General features: G+C 43.0%; 1 protein-coding gene across 6 annotated transcripts in view; it reads left to right on the forward strand.

The window, feature by feature from the left end:
* The window catches only part of FRMPD4 (FERM and PDZ domain containing 4), a 602,496-nt gene that overhangs the window by 576,939 nt on the left and 11,609 nt on the right, over positions 1-13,948 (forward strand). For all 6 annotated transcript variants that reach the window (XM_055376894.2, XM_055376892.2, XM_031006115.3 and 3 more), the window contains 5 exons: positions 1,110-1,199; positions 1,757-1,939; positions 4,681-4,819; positions 10,346-11,410; positions 11,779-13,068. In XM_055376894.2, the coding sequence (XP_055232869.1) occupies positions 1,110-1,199; positions 1,757-1,939; positions 4,681-4,819; positions 10,346-11,410; positions 11,779-13,068 (2,767 nt within the window). The remainder of the gene's footprint in view (positions 1-1,109; positions 1,200-1,756; positions 1,940-4,680; positions 4,820-10,345; positions 11,411-11,778; positions 13,069-13,948) is intronic.

Raw genomic sequence — 13,948 nt, forward strand, 5'->3', positions numbered from 1 at the left:
CTTGTGATTTTTTTTCAAGCCTGGCCCACTCGTAATAATTTGGATAACTGCTATAAGATCAATCAACCTATCCATTTATCCATCACTGTCCTTTAAAGGTTGTTTTTCTAGCCAAGAGTGAATAGTTTGCTTTCAAAACAATTTGCAAATGCTTTGCATTTTTGAAAGAAGTAGGATGGATGAATGGTGCTAAGTAACAACTACATAAAGAGCAGTGCCTTTATGTATAGTTAACAAATAAGTTGGCAAGCCATCTGCAATTGAAAATAGAATTTTATGGTCATTGCCACTTAATGGTGGTCTACACCTTGTTGGAAAATTTCAACCTTAATAAACATCCCTGGCACATTCAGTATGAAACATGGACCTTTTTTTTTTTTTTAAATCAAATACTCTTTTTAGTGATATGGGATCCTACATTTTTAAGTCTTTGTAAAGATAACTTTTATCTGGATAAAATTTCATTTATAAATCACTTGTGAAACTCAACAGATTTTCCAAGTTGAATTAATAAAACAGAGCCTTATATAGCAAGCTCAAACATTTCCACAATGATTGGATCTCAGAAAGTTCATTTCCCCCGAAAACTTGCAAGGACTGGAAGAAACTTGAGAGGGGAAGTGTAAAGGGCCTGTTTAGAAGGCTTTGCCTAGATTGCAGGTGCGTATTCAAAATGATTCCCACAAAGTCTGCATTCAGGTGAGTCTCTTGTGCAATGGGAATATAGGTAGACACCTCACCTTTGTCCCTAATTGCAAGTAGAAGGCCCATTCACCTCTTGAAATCTCCCAGTGAGCAGATGTTCAATGGAACATTTTATGGTCTTGTTCTCACTTGCTGAGTGCCCTGGCCCAGCATATCTATACCCATGAGTGCCCCATACATTGACCCCCTAATAAATAAGATTTGAATCTTGATTTTATGTTCTAGTCCTTCATCAGGAAACCAAATATGTAGCAATTTTATTCCTAATGAATAGTCTTTGTCACATCTCAGCTTTTCAGCCATAAAATCATCCTTCTATCTTACACTTGTTTTCTGCTAGTCTCCAGCTGAAATGGAGTCATACCCAATAGAGTTAACACCTGAGGTTTCTTTTCTCTCCTCAGCTCTCTGCACTACAAGCCAAGGTCCATTATCTCAAGTTCCTCAGTGACCTACGATTGTATGGGGGCCGTGTGTTCAAGGCAACATTAGTGGTAATTTCTTTTTTTTTTTTTTTTTTTTGCTTTCTCTTGGAAGCCACAGCAGCTCATTCCGCCTCTGATGACGAAAGCAAATCAGCTGTGAATCTTCTCCAGCCTTCATTTCTAACCAACTTCACAACAGTCTGAAAATATCAGAAGAAATGTTAAACTAGATAACACCACTGCAGAATGCCCTAGAAAAAGAAATGTGAAGAACCGAGAGAATCAAAGGATTCTAACAATGGCCTTCTTTTAAATCATTGAGCCAGAAGTTGCTTTCACAGTAAAAAAAAAGGAAAACCAAAAAGAAAAAAACAAACCTCATTTCTAAAAGCATCTTATGATTATGAACATACTGTGCTATAACATTTACTTTCTTATTACTCATGATTTATCAGAGCCTCAATTCAGTCATGTATCTGGTTCTTCTAATTGGATGATTTAGTACAGTATGACCCAGAAACACTTTCTAAAGAAAATATAATCTTATAAAAATAGGATCATAGGTTCAAGTTGGCATGGCATTTCAGAGGTTCAGTATTTTTATGTTGTCAACTTCTCTTTCTCAGCAGGCAGAAAAGCGCTCAGAAGTGACTCTCCTGGTTGGGCCCCGGTATGGCATAAGCCATGTCATCAACACCAAAACCAATCTGGTGGCTCTTTTAGCCGACTTTAGCCATGTCAACAGGATCGAAATGTTTTCCGAGGAGGAGAGCTTGGTGCGGGTAGAACTCCACGTGCTAGATGTGAAGGCAAGTTTTTCGGGTGTTGACACATGGCCTTGCTGTCAATAGCTAATTTCTGATAACACTGCAAATGTTTACAAGGCAGGCAAAAGTCAATGTGTGCAGAGCATCACAGATGCAATGTGGTGCAGAAAATAATCCACCAACTCAGGCCTGAGGGCTCCAGTCCTCACTAAATCGCTGTGTGATTGGGAACAGGTCGCTATAGTTCTCTGGGCTCAATTTTTTTATTCATACGTGAGAAAGCAAGTTACATAATTTCTAGGTCCCTTCTGACTTTAGAATATGTGATTTCTAGGTATAGAGTAGGGGAAACTTTTCTGAACTAACTTTCTAGAATATATGACTCAAATCAAGAGGGAGATTTTTCCCAACTTTCTTTAGAATTCTCACTCCCTTTGCTTACGTTAGGTCCATATGTGTTTATTCTTTTGGAAAAGCTTGATGTTTTAGTCCATCTGTCTTCTCATATGGTAGCAATTGGTACTGACTGAACATCTGGCTCCTATGAATGTCATGGCCATTCCATTTAAAACAAAAATCTGGCCAGGTGCGGTGGTTGATGCCTGTAATCTCAGTACTTTGGGAGGCTGAGGCGGGCAGATCACGAGGTCAAGAGTTCAAGACCAGGCTGACCAACATGGTGAAACCCCATCTCTACTAAAAATACAAAAATTAGCTGGGCGTGGTGGCATGCACCTGTAATCCCAGCTACTCAGGAGGCTGAGGCAGGAGAATTGCTTGAACCCAGAGGTGGAGGTTCCAGTGAGCCGAGATCGTGCCATTGCACTTCAGCCTGGGTAACAGAGCGAGACTACATCTCAAAAAAAAAAAAAAAAAATCTGAGCTGGTCCACAAAGGGCAAAACTCTACTCCCAAAAGAGAATAGGAAATAGTCCAGGTTCCCGGTCTCCACCTTCTTTTCCCAGTAGAGATGAGTTATTGGATTTTGGCAATGGCAGTATTTCTACTGTTTCTATGAAGAAAAGGCACTGGAACAAATGGAGATAGTGACTCCACAAAGGAGACAACAACAGCCTGGAGGGTGCTCTGAAAATAGCCAGGGAGGACCCAGCCCTACCTGCATCCCCACTAGGGTGCTGGTGTGGGAGGAGTGGATTAACAGCCATTGAGAATGTGGCAAAGCGTTTCTACAAAGCACATCAGAATACACTAGAGAGCTCTGCAGTGGGAACAGATGATCACGAAAGAGAGAATGTGGAGCTCAGACATGCTGGCTGTGACCTGTAGGACTTCATGGGCTGGATCCAGAGGGTTTTCATGGCAAGCTGAAAGCGTGAGGATAGACTTGGAATGCTAATCCTACTCCATGAGCAAAGAGGCTGAGAGAAATAGCCCCATCACAGAGAAAGGTGGATGAAAGGGTGAACTGGATGCAGTTATTACAGATCCGATGACAGAGATAATCTGTCCTAAACAGAAATGAGTGCCGTGCCCGGCCGATGGTGTCCCGCCTATATAAAATAATGATGCGGTGGCTTGGAGGCTGAGGGGAGACCTCAACTGAAGTGGAAGGAAAGGCAGTTCAACAGGTAGTACAGGGGCTTTGGCAGGGAAGTTAAATTCTACCAGCTGGGGGCGCTGAATCCGCGCAGTGTCCTATACCTAGGAGTGAAAGCAAGAGGCCTGCTGTCTTGCTGTCTTTGTGCCTCTCTTCACATCTGCTTTTTCTTGCTTCCTTATTTCTCTCTCACTCACTTTTTCTCTTTCAACAAAAACACATCCTTCCTAACTCAATGAGAAAAATTGCTTCATCCAACGCTTTTTTTTCCCTATAAGCTCCAAATCTATGTCCAATTGTATAATAACCTTATTGTTTCAAGAGAGTTTTAGTGAGGCCTTTTCTCAACCCCCGTCTGTTTTACCCTCCTGTAAATTTACGATTTCATCTAGAAGCAACTTTTTACTGGATCTCTGGCACTTTTCATTCAGTCTTAGCAGTAATTTCCACTTGAATTTTACCTCTCTTTAACACTGATTTACACCGTGAACCCAAAACTTAATCTTCCTGTAATTTTCAGATTGTGAGTTCACTGCCGGTAACTGAGGCAACTGGTAACTTAACTAGTTAATGTTAATTTACCACTTTAACATGTTTAATTGTCTTTAAATGTTAAAAATGTTAATTATTTGGGAAGAAGACAATCTCATTTTTTTTCATTTCAATATGACTGGGGGTCCAGGTGCGGTGGCTCACACCAGCAATCCCAGCACTTTGGGAGGCTGAGGTGGGCGGATCATTTGAGATCAGGAGCTGGAGAACAGCCTGGCCAACATGGTGAAGCCCCGTCTCTACTAAAAATACAAAAATTAGCCTGGCGCGGTGGTGCGTGCCTGTGATCCCAACTATTCCGGAGGCTGAGGCATAAGAATCGCTTAAACCCAGGAGGTGGAGGTTGCAGTGAGCCAAGTTCACCCCACTGCACTCCAGCCTCGGCGACAGAGCAAGACCCTGTCTCAAATATAGATAGACAGATAGATAGACAGACATATATATATATGACTTCGAAGAGATTCAAAATGTCCAGGCTTTTTAGAGGGTGTGTCCTGAATGTTTTTCAGTAAGGCACTTTGTGTTATCCTTGGCTTTTTCTCCTGCTTTGGGTTTCTCCCATGAAATGTTTGTTCAATAACTCCTTTTTCCATAAGCATAAGTGCAGCTGTTGACACTCCAGGGATGTTATTAAGAATGGATGGCTTTAACCAAAGTGTTCTCTTTTGTGTAGCCTATCACGCTTCTGATGGAATCCTCAGATGCCATGAACCTGGCCTGCTTGACGGCTGGATACTACCGGCTGCTTGTTGATTCCAGGAGGTCGATATTTAACATGGCCAACAAGAAAAACACAGCGACCCAGGAAACAGGTATTCTCTTCCTGAACTCATCAAGCACTGACCTCCCTGCAAACACCCCACCTGACAACAATAATAAGGATGTTTTCTGAAAAGTTAAGGCTGGGCGCGGTGGCTCACGCCTGTAATCCTGGCACTTTGGGAGGCCAAGGCAGGCGGATCACGAGGTCAGGCTTTCGAGACCAGCCTGACCAACATGGTGAAACACCATCTCTACTAAAAATACAAAAATTAGCTGGGCATAGTGGCACGTGCCTGTAACCTCAGCTATTCGGGAGGCTGAGGCAGGAGAATCACTTGAACCTGGGAGGCAGAGGTTGCAGTGAGCCGAGATCGCACCACTGCACTCCAGTCTGGGTGACAGAGTGAGACTCTGTCTCAAAATAAATAAATTAATTAAAATTAAAATTAAAAGAAGTTAAAATTGTACCCACAAAAAAATCAAATGTCCAAATTCAATGCCAAAAGCCTTCAGATACCTGTGATGTGGGCTAATTGTTAAAAAGAAAAATGCTGATTTCTCACCACATTTGACACATCACTCAGAAGTGTCAGGGTGCTTGCTCCAACCTTGATTTTATTATCATGAAAGTCTCTATGGCTGGGTTTTCATGGCCTTACTCTTACAGAGGTCAGGGCCAGAGGACTAATGATGGAATGCCCGAACACGAGTTGGGAGCCCCTGCTTTAGGGCTGGTCTCTCCTGATGGTGTCCTAGGCCTGGGTGTCTGGGAGCCTCCTCCCTGTAGTCAGACTTATGCCCAGGATTCTGGGAACTTTACAAACAGGAAGACGTGGTTATTGCCTAGCACTTGGACTTGGGAACACTAGAAGAAAATTCTTCCACATTGGCAGCCATCTTGGATCCATAATAGGAGCACCAAGATGGCAAAGACATCAAATAATTCAGTTCACCTACTTGACAGAAAAAAAGATCCCCACAATGAGGACAGGGAAGGCTGCAAATGTTAAATTGATTATTCCTTTGACAGTAGGTGGTTTTCATTGGTTTTAGAACATTTTTTCTTCAGTTACTTAAGCATTTTACTCCATCTACAGTGGCTGCTTAGTAAATGTCACTGATGGACAGATGCCACCATTCTAGGCACAGCCACTGACCCGTTAAAAAAAAGTATAATCAGAGTTTCCATAATTGGGGTTTCTTTTAAAAGAAAGGGGAATTCTTAAAAACAAATTTTACTGTTGCTTCTCTTTTTTTCTCCCTTCCCCCCAACCCTGCCCCCCGCCCCAGTCCCCGGCATTTATCAGAGAAAATGAGGGGAGAAAAAAAGGGAAGGAAGTTCTGTCACTGTTAAATTGAGCATAAACATCAATCTTTATTCCATAAATATACTGCAATATGTAGACACATTTACACACGCATACAGACTCACACACAGTTTACTATGATGGCCAGGTGAATGGAAGCAGCTCAGTCATAGAAAAAGGGAAGCTAGAAACAAGGAGCAATGGATAAAGCATGTTAGAAGGCAACACCTGGACTTTCAAGTCAAATAAATCTGAGATTTAATCCAGTCCCATCTTGAGGTATCTGATTTTTTTTAATTTCTCTGAGCTTGAGTTTCTTCATTTGTAAAATGGGATTTAAAAACTAGCTTGCAAGGGTTAGAAAAATAATCTAGGTACATCATCTAAAATGATGCTCAGCATTTCTATTAATAATTAGCAGTGAAAAAAAAAAAAACAGAGGCAGAAAGAACCCAGAATGAAAGAGATAGAAGCCAGATGCAGGTTCACGCCTATAATCCCAGTGCTTTGGGAGGCTGAGGCAGGAGGATCACTTGAGCACAGGAGTTTGAGATCAGACTGGGCAACACAGGGAGACCTCGTCTCTACAAAAAATATAAAAATTAGCCAGGTGTGGTGGCACGCGCCTGTAGTCCTAGCTACACGGGAGGCTGAGGTGGGAGGATACCTTGAGCCTAGGAGGTCAACGCGGCTGTGAGCTATGACTACGCCACTACACTCTGGCCTAGGTGACAGAGCAAAACCCTGTCTCAAAAATAAATAAATAAATAAATTAGAAAGTGATAGAAACACAGAAAGGAGAGAAAGACAGAACATGAGGCAAAGAAAGCTCCTGAGAGACACAAATGTTTAAAAATAAATATAGAAAAAGAAAGAACAAAAAGGAGGTGATAGGCGTGCACTGGGTTTGGCAGTAAACATTTTTATGACCACATGTTTTCATTGAGCTAGGAGATTTAGAGCAATTTAATGCTGACCTTAGAAATTCCAAAGAAGGCTGGGCATGGTGGCTCATGCCTGTAGTCTCAGCACTTGGGGAGTCCGAGGCGGGTGGATCACTTGAATCCAGGAGCTTGAGACCAGCCTGAGCAACAAAGTGAGACGCTGTATCCACAAAAAAAATTTAAAAACTAGCCAGGTGTGGTGGCATACACCTGTGGTCCCAGCTACTTTGGACATTGAGGTGGGAGGATCATGCAAGCCCGGGAGGTCAAGGCTTTAGTGAGCCAAGCACACTATTGCACTCCAGCCTCCAGGCTGGCTGACAAAGCAAGATCCTGTGTCTAAAAGAAAAAAAAAAAAAAAGAAAAGTAAAGAAATTCCAAAGAGCAGTTCAGCAATTTGACACAATTGTTTCCCACTGGAAAACCAATTTTTGGCTTTTTATTTTCAAATTTTAAAGTTTATCTTGAAAATAAATCCTTTCCTCATAGACTGTAAAGATTGTAGAGGTGTATGAAGAAAACCAAACCTACTATTCTAAACATGATTACAGTAATAAGGGTCTCCACTCTGTCCAATTCATAGTGACCCACAACATAAAGTTTAATAGAACTTAAAGAGGCAAAAACATAGTTACAAAAAGTATTATTACTGTGGGGAAAGAACGGGACTTCAGCCTCACCATCATTTCTCCTGGTTTCAAATACCTATCCCCACTCTCAAAGATACAGGGCGGGAGGTAGGTGGAGAGAGAGAGAGAGAGACAGAGAGAGAGAGAAGCGAGGATAACGGAGAGAGAGCACACTCCAAAAAGAAACTGATAGACCTAGGTTGAGCAGCAGTCTGGGCTCAGCATACTTTAAGGGCTGAAAGTACTCTCTTCTCTTCAGAAACTCCCGAAAGATCTGAGAGCCAAGAAATACAGAGCGGAAGTCCCATCAGGCCAGTTCTTCCCCAGTCCATTCTCTCCTTCCACTCTGTAGGAGACTGGGCCACAGAATAGATCCCAGCCCCCAAACCACATTCTTCCATGTCTCCAAAATTATTCCAGGAAGCCAAATCAGTAGACCCTTCTGGAAGGAAGCCAGATTGAACACATACTTTCTTCTCACCTCAAATTGATCCCAGATCTTAGTCAAGATCTCTAATAAGAAACAGCCCCCATTTCTTCTTCTCTATCTTGAAAATTAGCCTTCAAGCACTTTCAAAATCTCTGGCCCCACATATGTATGCATCTCTGGGCTTTAGGAGGGTCTCAGTAAGTATCCATCAACTTGCTTTGAGCCTGCTGACCTATTCAGTTTTCTTGTTCATCTAAATCAGAGTTGGCAAAACTATGGTCAATGGGCCAAATCATGTTCTTGCAAATAAAGTTTTATTGGAACTCAACCACACACATTGTTTTACTTTCCTAAGGCTGCTGGAACAAATTCTTACAAACTTGGGAGCTTTAAACAACATAAGTTTATCCTGCCACAGTTTTGGAGGCCACAAGTTCAAAACCAGAATGTTGATAGGGCCACGCTCCCTTCAAAGGCTTTAGGGGAGGATTTCTCGTTACCGCCTCCTGCTTCTGGTGGCCGCCAGCATTCCTTGTGGCTGCTTAACTCCAGTGTCTGCCTCTGTCTTCACATGGCCTTCCCCTCTTCTCTATGTGGCCCAAATCTCTCTCTGCCATTGAATTTAGGGCCCATGAAGATAATTAAGATAATCTCATCTCAAGATCCTTAACGTTGCAAGACACTTTTTCTAAATAAGGTCACATTCACAGAGTGGACATATCTTTTGGGGGCCACCATTCAACTCATACACCCATCTGTTTATGTAGCATCTATGGCTACTTTCATATTAAAACAGCTAAGTTGAGTAGTTGCTCAATTGAATGGTTGGCCCACAAAACCAAAATATTTACTATCTGGGCCTCCCTTTACAGAAAATGTTTGCCAAGCCCTAAACCCGCATTGCAATGCAACTTTGCTGAACTACTCTTCCTCCTGCAGCAATCCACACTCACACACACACTTCCCCCCACACGCACACCCAGTCATAATCCAAATTGTTGTTAATAAAATAATGCTGAACCCCCACAAGGTTTATTTATTGTATGGTAAGATGCAAATACGGCCAGTGTATAATTCAATGTCTTCAAAATTATATCTCTTATTGTTCATGAAAATACATGAATTTATTAAAATGACCCTGAACACTGTTCAGCATTAAGTCCATTGCATGATTTGCGGGGAGCAAAAATCTCTTAGGTAAAACTGCACTTTTTTTCCATATGTCTTGCACATCTGATGTCAGTTATCCAAACTTGTGCTGGGGGCAGTTTGAGGGAACAGATGGGAGAATAGTATGCCCCTAAAATTTTCTGGAAATGTTGCCTCTGGAATCTACAAGGCAATATCAACAGAATGACCCAGTTCTCTGTCTGGTTAAATATCAGAGCAAATCTCCACATCAAAATTCCAGATTGAAAGATGCTTGAAGAGCAAACAAAATAATAGTATTTAAATTGGGGTTTTGTAATTTTAACCCATGAGGAACATGAAACAAATTTGCAGGAGTTCCTATGATACAAACAAAAATTGAAATTAATCTAAATATTAATTATGCTTAGAAATTACAGAGAAAAGTACGTTACCTGTGACCACGCCACCTTATGCATTTTATACACACACACACATATACACATGGGCATGCATGCTGACATTTATACATGAATATTTTAACATCCACTAGGATATCAAAAGACTGAAGATAGAAGTTTTGTACTATCATTACAACATTTATCTTAATTTCCTAAAAAATATAGTAAAACTCTGACGACCCTTGACTGTCTCTGAACTCAATGAGGAAAACATTCAATATCTTCCTCCATGAAGTAGGGAATATTAAATCTCACCTTACAAGGAAAAGAACAATTAATGTTCTGGAATAACGGCCTATTGAAATCTCACCTTTAAGGGTAAAAGACATGTTGTATATTTACATTTGTAGATATGAATGAAGCCTTTTAATAATAGAACCAAGGGTCAGATGGAATTAAGCTATACTTCCCTACCCCCAGATGGTATTACATTTTATCAAATAGCAATTACAGTTTATGCAGTATCAATTTTGTTAAGGTCGGTTCTCCTAACCCAAGGAATTCTTACACCTGAAGCCTAAATCAATAAGTACTATATTTGGGTAGTTGAAAAACTGTATTTACATAAGTGATGCTACAAGCCATTAAGTTAAAAAACAGAGACGAGCCTCCCACCCCCGCCCCACCCCAAACCAGACAGTACAGTAATGTGTCTTTGCATGATTCTTTCTCTTTAGGACCTGAAAACAAGGGGAAGCATAACCTCCTTGGCCCAGATTGGAACTGTATACCCCAAATGACCACCTTTATTGGCGAAGGGGAACAAGAAGCCCAGATAACATACATAGATTCAAAGCAGAAGACGGTGGAGATCACAGACAGCACCATGTGTCCAAAAGAGCACCGGCACTTGTACATAGACAATGCCTATAGTTCAGATGGACTTAACCAGCAGCTGAGCCAGCCCGGGGAGGCCCCCTGTGAGGCAGACTACAGAAGTCTAGCTCAGCGGTCCCTATTGACCCTCTCAGGACCAGAAACTCTGAAGAAAGCACAGGAATCTCCGAGAGGAGCTAAAGTGTCCTTTATTTTTGGAGACTTCACCTTGGATGATGGTATTAGTCCCCCAACCCTCGGCTATGAAACGCTACTAGATGAGGGTCCTGAAATGCTGGAGAAGCAGAGAAATCTCTACATTGGCAGTGCCAATGACATGAAGGGCCTGGATCTCACTCCAGAGGCAGAGGGCATCCAGTTTGTGGAAAATTCTGTTTATGCAAACATAGGCGATGTGAAGAGCTTCCAGGCCGCGGAGGGGATCGAGGAACCCCTCTTGCACGACATCTGTTATGCAGAAAACACTGATGACGCAGAGGACGAGGACGAGGTGAGCTGCGAGGAGGACCTCGTGGTGGGGGAGATGAACCAGCCGGCCATCCTCAACCTGTCTGGGTCAAGCGATGACATCATTGACCTCACATCCCTGCCCCCTCCAGAAGGTGATGACAATGAGGATGACTTCCTGTTGCGTTCCTTGAACATGGCCATTGCCGCACCCCCACCTGGCTTTAGAGACAGTTCAGATGAAGAGGACTCTCAGAGCCAGGCAGCTTCCTTCCCCGAGGACAAGGAGAAAGGCAGCAGCCTGCAAAATGATGAGATCCCCGTGTCCCTCATTGACGCTGTGCCCACCAGCGCCGAAGGCAAGTGTGAGAAGGGACTGGATAATGCCGTCGTCTCCACGCTGGGAGCTCTAGAGGCTCTATCCGTGTCAGAAGAACAGCAGACCAGTGACAATTCAGGTTCTTTCACAATTGTTACATTCATTCACTGATAACCATATCATTCCATCCTTCCAAGCCATTTGCCCTTGGAGTCCTGTTACATGGTGTTCTCCATTTCACACGTCCCATTTCATAAATGTGCTGAAACTGCCATCATGGGTTTTTCTGTGTGTATGTGATTTCCTTTGTTATTTTTTTTTTTAAAACATAAGGCACATCTCCCCCCACCCCCATTTCTGGAAAAACTGTGCAATAAACTCAGAGTCCTTACTGAAAAGGGAAAAACTTGGTATTTTGTTTTAGTAATAATGAGTCCCATTTTCTTACATGTCTCCAAGTGCCTCTGATGCATCCATTAATCAGTTCTTGTTTTTTACGGCATGCAGGTGTAGCCATCTTGCGGGCTTATAGTCCTGAGTCTTCGTCAGACTCGGGCAATGAAACTAACTCTTCTGAAATGACTGAGAGTTCTGAACTGGCCACAGCACAAAAACAGTCAGAAAACCTCTCCCGCATGTTCTTGGCCACTCATGAAGGCTACCACCCCCTTGCAGAAGAGCAGACCGAGTTCCCGGCCTCCAAGACCCCCGCTGGGGGCTTGCCTCCAAAGTCCTCGCACACCCTGGCTGCTAGGCCAGCAACCGACCTCCCGCCCAAAGTTGTGCCTTCCAAGCAGTTACTTCACTCAGACCACATGGAGATGGAGCCTGAAACTATGGAGACTAAGTCGGTCACTGACTATTTTAGCAAACTGCACATGGGGTCCGTGGCATACTCCTGCACTAGCAAAAGGAAAAGCAAGCTGGCCGATGGTGAGGGGAAGGCACCCCCTAATGGGAACACAACAGGAAAAAAACAGCAGGGGACCAAAACGGCAGAGATGGAGGAGGAGGCCAGTGGTAAATTTGGTACTGTGTCTTCACGGGACAGTCAACACCTGAGCACTTTTAATCTGGAGAGAACTGCCTTTCGCAAGGACAGCCAAAGATGGTATGTGGCCACTGAAGGTGGGATGGCTGAAAAAAGTGGATTAGAAGCAGCAACAGGGAAAACCTTTCCAAGAGCTTCTGGTCTTGGGGCAAGGGAGGCGGAAGGGAAGGAAGAAGGAGCTCCTGATGGAGAAACCAGTGATGGCTCAGGACTTGGTCAAGGGGACCGCTTCTTAACTGACGTGACCTGTGCATCTTCAGCCAAAGACTTAGATAACCCAGAGGACGCTGACTCATCCACCTGCGACCATCCTTCCAAGCTTCCTGAGGCTGATGAGAGTGTGGCCCGCCTTTGTGACTACCACTTGGCCAAGCGGATGTCATCGCTGCAAAGCGAGGGCCATTTTTCTCTGCAGAGCTCCCAAGGCTCTTCAGTGGATGCAGGCTGTGGCACAGGCAGCAGTGGCAGTGCCTGTGCCACACCCGTGGAGTCACCGCTCTGCCCCTCCCTGGGGAAGCACTTGATTCCTGACGCTTCTGGGAAAGGCGTGAATTACATTCCTTCAGAGGAGAGAGCCCCTGGGCTTCCCAACCACGGAGCCACCTTTAAGGAACTGCACCCACAGACAGAAGGGATGTGTCCACGGATGACAGTGCCTGCTCTGCACACAGCCATTAACACCGAACCCCTGTTTGGCACATTGAGAGATGGATGCCATCGGCTCCCCAAGATTAAGGAAACCACAGGTACAGCAATGATGGATTTAGCACTTTGTATGACATGCCAAGAGCATGTAAACCATATTTACAACAAACTTAAAAACGTAATGTCTGGAAGAAAAGTAAAAGGTAGAATTTTAAAAGGCCACAGAACTGTAAAGTACCAATCATTGATCCCCTGGTATTTAATAAATACTAAAGATTATAAAGGTGAAAATGGCATTTGCTCTTTATAATCTTACTCTGTGCTTGCTTTCAGAATTTGATGGGGCAATATGTTTTTCCTAAATTCTAAATGCAGATGTTTCACAATGCCCAGTGTGACTTTTAGTTATATGATAGTATTGCTTAGAGTCACGTAACAGTTTGATTTTCTTCCCAAGACATCTGAGTTCTAATTCTGCCATTTCATTATTGAGGGACAAGGAAGGATAAGAGAGCAGGGTATCAGGGAGATTGGAGGGGTTTGGAGAGATCATTTGCCTTTCGGCAATCTTACTGATTCCTCCCTACTCTGTAAGACTGCTCTATATGGATGTTCTGAAGTGTCTTGCATAGCCCAGTGTCAGGAAGATTTTGAGGCTATTCCTGATGAGCTGCTTTATTTTCCCCAAAATAATAAAGTGTAAACACACGTAGAAAAAAGAACACATCCACCTTCTGTATCCCACCTTCACCACTCCACCACTCAATGGCAGGCATTCCCCTCACTGATCCACTTGGCTGGCCATCACATGGCAAAAGCAGATACTCTTTCATACTTTCATGTTTCAAATTATGTCATCAATAGTGTCTTTTTCATACAGGTCAATAGAAGTTAGTGAAATCTTATATTGATCATTTTCTATTCCTGTTCTTTTAAGATTTTCTACTTTCTCAAAACCCACCACTGGCTTTACCTCCTTTG

Source organism: Gorilla gorilla, chromosome X, assembly GCF_029281585.2.
Source record: "Gorilla gorilla gorilla isolate KB3781 chromosome X, NHGRI_mGorGor1-v2.1_pri, whole genome shotgun sequence".
In the NCBI taxonomy this organism is placed as follows: Eukaryota; Metazoa; Chordata; class Mammalia; order Primates; family Hominidae; genus Gorilla; species Gorilla gorilla.